The 7,481-nt window shown below is 36.9% G+C and overlaps 1 protein-coding gene across 1 annotated transcript in view; it reads left to right on the top strand.

Annotated features, from left to right (window-relative positions):
* The first annotated feature begins 3,394 nt into the window (after positions 1 to 3,394).
* LOC107694608 (histone chaperone asf1b-B) overlaps positions 3,395 to 7,481 on the top strand; it is a 6,669-nt gene continuing 2,582 nt past the window's right edge. Inside the window, exons 1-3 of the mRNA XM_016494300.1 lie at positions 3,395 to 3,976; positions 5,259 to 5,374; positions 5,741 to 5,917. Coding sequence (XP_016349786.1) covers positions 3,868 to 3,976; positions 5,259 to 5,374; positions 5,741 to 5,917 — 402 coding nt within the window. The 5' untranslated portion in view covers positions 3,395 to 3,867. The remainder of the gene's footprint in view (positions 3,977 to 5,258; positions 5,375 to 5,740; positions 5,918 to 7,481) is intronic.

The following is a 7,481-nucleotide window of genomic DNA, read 5'->3' as shown; positions in this document are numbered from 1 at the left end:
TGCACTTACTTCCTGTCGCGCGCACGCACTCTCAAGTGGCCAAGACCGCAAGTGTGGGTATTTGGAAAAGGGGGGAGCCGCATGTTTCGAAAGCCATGTAAAATGAATGCAAGTTTAGCTTTGGAAAAAAAAAAAATAATAAAACATACTTTGTGGCCTCAGGAGAGAAGCCAAAAGCTTTTCTTCACCCTAACTGAAATCATGCATTTTAAATTCGAATATAATTCGAATTTTGATCATATTTAAGTACAAACTTCGAATTTAGTTTTTCAGCCATTTTGACAGCCCTAGAAAGTGGTGCCAACAGTTTTTTAATATGTAGTGACGTTGTATCTGCTCTTACGAGCATTAAATCAGGCAATGCTACAAATCTTCAAGGCCTGCTCTATGATATTTTATTTATTTATACAACAGCAGTTAGGTAGGGGAAGAATATTGCATTCAGGTGGGTCCTGTCATTCAGGTATTCCGGGCAATGAAAGGGCAGACAAGCTCGCAAAAAAGGCAACCAAATAAGAAAATGTTGAAATTAATATTAAGTTATCTAAATCAAAAGGAAAGAGCATAGTGTGGAATGAAACAATGGACAAATGGCAGCAGCAGTGGCATGAAGAAACAAAGGGGAGGCATTTATATTCTATACAAAACAGAGTGGGTGTATCAAGAGATAATGGTATGAGTAGGAAAGAACAAGTTCATTCTAAGCAGAATAAGAATGGGGCATAGCAACCCTAATGGCTCTCTTCATATTAAGGGAAAACACCCAACAGGAATGTGCAGCCAGTGTCAGGAGTATGAGACGGTTGAGCGTGTTCTAATATCTTGCGGGAAATTTACTCAAGAAAGACAATAAAAGATGACCCAGCTACAGAGTTTAGGACGAGTAGAGGCAAATGTTAAAAGTATTTTGGAATGTGCAGAGAAACAAAAAGGCAGGAAATATTTATTAGGTTTCTTTAAAAGAAACTGGACTGGACAAGAGAATAGAGTGTAAAGGGAATTTAGTACAGTAGGTGGCAGTAATGCAACAAATTGGATGCCAGCTGCCGTAAAACCCCAACGAAGAAGAAGATCTCCTCCAGTCCAGCAGGATGCAGCAGAGAGCAGGTTTATCAGACTGAAGGGATCAGAGAAGAAGACAAGAGGAGAAAATGTCAAGTCAAGTCAAGTCTGCTTTATTGTCAATTCTTCCACATGTACAGCACATACACAGAGAATTGAGATTGCATTACTCTCAGACCCTTGGTGCATACAGATAACACTAACAGTAGAACATAAATACAGATAGATACAGATTAAATATAAAATACAAAATACAACTATACAAATCAGGTAAAATTTAAAAAAATATATATAAAGCAGCACAAGGCACGTGGTAGATAGAGCGCAAACCAGTGAAGTAAACAACAGTGCAGATATAATGATTAGTAGTGCAAAAGAGCTTATTCAGACTGATTAAAGTGACAGTGTGTGTGTGTATTTGGGAGGGGGGGAGTGGGAGAGTCCGTCAGAGGGTCAGAGTTCAAATGTGGGAATGTAGTAAGGCTCTCTTTAATTTTCTTAAAGATACAGGGTTACAGCACAGTATATAGGTGTGTTTAGTGTGTGTGGGTTTTTTTTGTTTGTTTTTTTTTATAATTATAACTATGTGAAGTACATGAAGCCCTGAAGTTGCCCGGTACACCCCGGTACAGTAGGTGGCGGTATGCACCTGAACAAGTTGGTTGAGAGAAAAGACAAACATCAGAGCCAGAGCACTTGCTAAGCCCTACGGTAGTTTTTCCAGAGATTGCCCCTTGGAAGATCACATGGCCTGAGGTAGACTGGTTTGTGCTCGAGGAAAAAAAGGAAAGCAAAGGAAGAAATTCATTTGAAGAGTGTATTTAGCAATCGAATAGGAGGAAACTATAGTGGATTTATACAGATGGTGCTAAAAACAAAAAAAAACAGACAGAAGAAACAGGGTTTGGGGTGGCAATTCCGGGAAAAGAAATAGAAATTAATAAAAGAACATCTAATAAGCTAGGGGTATATACAGTAGAGATGATGGCAATATTAAATTGCTTTGCAATGGGTGGAAAAGGTAGGGCAGCAAAAGGTTTTGATATGTTCTGACTCTTTATCAGTTTTAGCTAGTTTAAGGTCATTTAATTCAAAAACTCGGCAAGATATCCTGTATGAAGTGCTGCAATTACACAAGAAACACAAGAATAGTTAATAAGGGTTGTCAGGTAAGATTTATGTGGGTCCCAGCACATGTTGGGATTAGGGGTAATGAGATGGCGGATAGGCTGTAGAACGTAGAGATGCAGGTCAATGTACTATAAGTAAAGCAGAGGTTAAATCAGGGCTCTACAGTGCGACCATTTCAGTCGCATTTGCGACTACTTTTAATAAAGATAGAAAAATGCCATTACAAAGGTAAAAACAAAATTCTACTGTAAATCACTTTAAGGAGTCAAATATCACCTCGTAATGGGAAGGCAATTTTTTTATCAAATTTTGGTGCTCCTAAATTTTTGACTGCTCCTACATTTTTGAAGTTAGGAGCACAAGCGCTCCTAAAAAGAAAAAATAAGCGTAGAGCCCTGGCATAATATGGGAGAAAATCAATAAAAGGTGGGATAGAGAGGAGAAAGGGAGGCACTTTATACCAAATTCAAAGAAATGTTAAAGAGGATAGGGTGGGAATGGGAAGTGGGAGAGAAGATGCAGTGATGACAAGGTTAAGGTTGGGACATTGTTCATTGAATAAAACACTAAAGATGACAGGGAAGCACCAGACAGGATTGTGTGAGGGATGTCGAGAAGAGGAGTCAGTGGAGCACATAATTATGACTTGTATGAGATATGAAGCACAGAGACAGGCAATGAAGAATAAGCTGAGGGAGATTGGGGTGCAGGAGATCACATTACAAGGGTTACTAAGCACAATAAATAGGACACCAATAAGCTGGATGCCAACCGTCGTTAAACTAAGAAGAACAGAGCACTTTATCTTATCTAGACTGAGAATAGGACATGTAGCATTAAATAACAGTTTGCACATAATAGGGAAACATGAAACAGGCATTTGTGATAAATGTGGACTACCAGAAACGGTTGAGCATGTTCTTTTAATATGTATAGCATATGAAAGGGAAAGACATCAGATGTTCCCAGAACTGGAACTGATGGGAATTATCAGTATATCTCTAAAGACACTATTAGGTTATGGGGTAATGCAATCAAGAATATATGGAGAATTGTTTAAGTACTTTAAAGAGACAAGATTAATGGAAAGAGTTTAAAGCTTTGAATTTTGTATTTATGTAAAAAAAAATTGGTTTATTTTATTATTATTATTTAATCTATAATAGTTGAATAATTCATAGCTGAACCGTGTGCGTTTCACACTCCAGACCAGTAGGTGGCGGACATGCACCTTTAACGTTGGTTTGCCAATCCGCTAATAACCTCGAGAGAAGAAGAACAGAGCACTTGCTGCTGTCATTCAGTGTCTTTGCTGCATTTAGGGACGTTTTTCCTTCAGGATCCCGTGGAAAGGACCAAATTTGATTCTTTTATTTGGTTGTTTAAAACCGCGTACACGCAAAACCTGCACTAAATTATATGTTCTTCAGGATATTCCAGCAATAAATAAAATTAATGTATGGCGACCATCTGGTTAGTTTAAAAAGTACAAATTAACCCCATCAAGAGAAACCCTACCGCTTCACCTGCTTCAACAGAAGATCGTTTTGAAAATCTGACTCCGGTTTTACACTTCTGCTGGATTTGCTTCAGATTTACAGACCTGGACAGTTTAAGAAGCTCTCTTCCACAAACACGAGGCCGATTTCTGTTGTTCAACCCTTGTGAGCCATCATGGCTAAAGTGCAGGTGCTAAACGTGGCTGTTCTGGATAACCCCAGTCCTTTTAGAAACCCGTTTCAATTCGAAATCACGTTTGAATGTATGGAGGACCTACCTGAAGGTGAGAGATTTCACAAATGAACACGGTTTATTCACGTATTCTGCAGTTACTTCGTTCATACTGAAGGCTTTAAATCCGTCTCACGATGTCATTATGTCCTACATCATCAGGAATCACGGGAATATTTATGGTGATTTAAGCGGGAAAAGTCTTATTGTCAGCTGCTAATGTTTACGCGCTTAATATTTTGGCGCCGGCGGGGAGTTCGATGACAGCGCGAGGCCGCCCCACCTTCCATGATTAGTCCGATAGCGGAAGCGGGGCGTGAACAATGTGTCTGTGCCCTCTCCGATTGGTTAGCTTTCTCGTGACGTCACGTGTCGGGAGGTGCTGTGACGATTTTGGGGCAGAACTTGCGCCTCGGTAGTATCGTAAAATACAGCTATTTAAATGCATCTTTCTCTTTTAACAGTCATTGTCAACTTTTTTTTTTCCTTCTCTTCTCTTCCATATGTTCAGTATGTATTGTTGATACATTATGTGTAATGTATGCAAAGTTGTATTTCATTAATGTCATCTCTGAATTGTTTGCAATAAAAAAAAATAGTATCGTAAAATACATTACTATTCTAGAGATATTATTTTATTTCAGGAACACAAATAAACTAAAACTGTTAAATGTATGTATATATTTTATTTTGTTTGCTAAATTTTACTAGAATAATGTTCCTCTGATTAATTGGAAATCACTCTTTTTATTTTATACATGTGGTCTATAATACAACATTGTTACAACAAAAATATTATGAAGAATTTATTTATTCAGTTATTGCATAGTTATCATAGTGTAAGGATTAAGAAAACTTTACCTAGGCATGTTTCCACACTGTTTTCTCTTAACTTTATAAAATTACATTTTTATTTCATCGTTATACCCATTCATTTACCGACGATTAGTAATATTACACTTAATGGCACAATAAAAAATCCCAGTTAAATTATTGCAACAGAGTTCAGTCATGACAGCTATTAAAACCAACCCATGAGCAGTTTTGATTTCTAAATCAAATTAGTTTTTTGGTTAACATTGAGATAAGAAATAGTCACATTTTGTTCTACAAAACCTCAAATGTTTATCCTCCTAATCAAATATGAAACTTGAAATACAAATATACGGACAAATACAAAGGATGTTCAGTTTTTCAAGCATGTGAACTCGCATCCTTTTAATTTTGCATTAAATGCTTATTGTATGGTGTTGAATGCTTATTGTATGGTGTACATCTGTCACTTTACTGTTTAAAGAATTGCTTATCCCTCGGTTTCTGTCTCTCTCTCTCAGATCTGGAGTGGAAGATCATCTACGTGGGCTCAGCTGAGAGTGAGGAGTACGACCAGGTCCTGGACTCGGTTCTGGTCGGCCCAGTTCCTGCAGGCAGACATATGTTTGTCTTTCAGGTGGGTTACGATCTGGGAAATACTTGTTCCTGGTTCGGTGCTGTATGAATATAATATACCCCTATAAATAATACCACCTTAGTAAATACATTGCAGTGCACTGCCACCTAGAGATGAATGGAGAAAGTACAACTAAATTTTAAGTCAAATACACAAATTGCTTTAAGATGTGTGCTCATCTCATCTCTGTTCCTGAAAAAGTGCAAAAACAATGGCACATTGGTCCTCTGGACACAGTTCAAAGTCATGAAATGCAAAGGGTTATTTGTAGATGCAAGAACATTTACAACCTGCAAGCTACAAAGATGACTTGGAAACAGCGTTCTATTCACATTTCTGTTTGGTCTCTCTTGACTTGATTGACAGGCGGACGCTCCAAACACAGGGCTGATCCCTGAGAGCGATGCAGTGGGCGTGACCGTCGTGCTGATCACATGCACATATCGGGGACAGGAATTCATTCGCATTGGTTACTATGTAAACAATGAGTACACAGACCCTGAGCTGCGGGAAAACCCACCTGTCAAGCCCGACTACACACAGGTGAGACATTATATACATGCTGAGCTTTATTCACTAATGGTACAGCACTAGGGCTGGGCGATATAGCTAAAAAAATCATGATACAATGTTTCATATCAGTCGTTATTGGTAATTATTGAAAAACAAAAATGTTATAACCTTTGTTTAGCAAAGAGCAGAAGAAAAAAAGGTTTAAATTTAATCACAGTTTTTTTTTATTTAACCAGTTTATTAAGTCAAACAACAAATTATTTTAGTTTTAACAGTCAAACGCAAAAAAAGATTTAAACAATTATTCCTTTCTTATATTTTATATGCAGATAGCGTGCAATGGGCAAAATAATGCACCGCATTAAATAGTTTATTCAATGCAATGAAATAACGACTATCTATAAAAAAGTGCATAACGTCTAAGCTAACATATATAAATCAAATATAATTTTGTAAGTTGCATAAACAGTTAAATGCTTCAGCTTGTAACACTCCAAAGAGAAAGGAAAACTTGAAATCGCATCATATGACCCCTTTAATACAAAAAGCCTAAGCGCAGATCACACAGATTGCATTTAATTCAGAACACGCAAACACATGTTAAAATGAATGCTGTGCCTGCGCCTATATTGTGTGCTATACCGAACATTTTTTCTGTCGTTATCGATGAAAGTGTACCAGCGATAAATACCGATACCGTTTTATCGCCCAGGCCTATACGGCACAGTTAGATTAATCGATTAAGGAAGACATGGATTCCAGCATATTGATATTAATACGAATATATTTAAATTACTAAATATTTAATATATAACTGGTGAATTGGAATAGAGATATGAAGGGGAAACTGAATTAACACTCAGTAGACACTATGCACGTTATATATTGAGAGTGTATTTGTGTAACACAGATCTGCTGCATTTGAAATGTGGTAATGCGGGTCAGATCAAAGAGGCAGGTGGCTGCCGTTTCTAGTCCAGTATCGTTTGTAATTCATTAATTCTGTTAATGATTGCGGGTCGCTGCCGTTGTGCGTGTTGCTACAGAATCCCATTTTTCCACGCATTCACTCTGTTGCGAATCTCGAGATTCTTAAACCACTTTTTGAATATATAAAACTCAGATTCGACACATAAAGCAGTTTCTTTTAAGCATAGAGGTGTCATGACTAATGAAATATATTTGAATAATTATGATAATATTGTTAACTCTTTACAATAAGATTCCATGTTAACATTAGTTAAATACATTCGTTTATATGAACAATTAAAAATACTTCTAAAGCATTTAGTAGTCTTAGTTTGTTAATTTGTGAATGCATTATTATAATCAACACTTGTAATTTTAATAACTAAAGTTGACAAAATTAATAAATACTGTAACAAACGTCTTGTTCGTTGTCAGTTAATGCATTAACAAAAATGAACTAATGGGACCTAGTTGTCAAGTGTAAATTATATTATATTTCGAGGGGTAATGTTAGCATCGAGTCTTTACAATGTAACATTGACAGATTCAAATCCAAACAATTCTAATTATCGTGATTTTTCATTGTCGTTTTTTTTTTTTCTCTTTTTTTGTGCCGATTCGCAGC

This window comes from Sinocyclocheilus anshuiensis, unplaced genomic scaffold (genome assembly GCF_001515605.1).
Source record: "Sinocyclocheilus anshuiensis isolate Anshui unplaced genomic scaffold, SAMN03320099.WGS_v1.1 scaffold3139, whole genome shotgun sequence".
NCBI classification, from domain to species: domain Eukaryota; kingdom Metazoa; phylum Chordata; class Actinopteri; order Cypriniformes; family Cyprinidae; genus Sinocyclocheilus; species Sinocyclocheilus anshuiensis.
The sequence above is the reverse complement of the archived record's forward strand: the minus strand, read 5'-3'. Positions and strand labels throughout refer to the sequence as shown.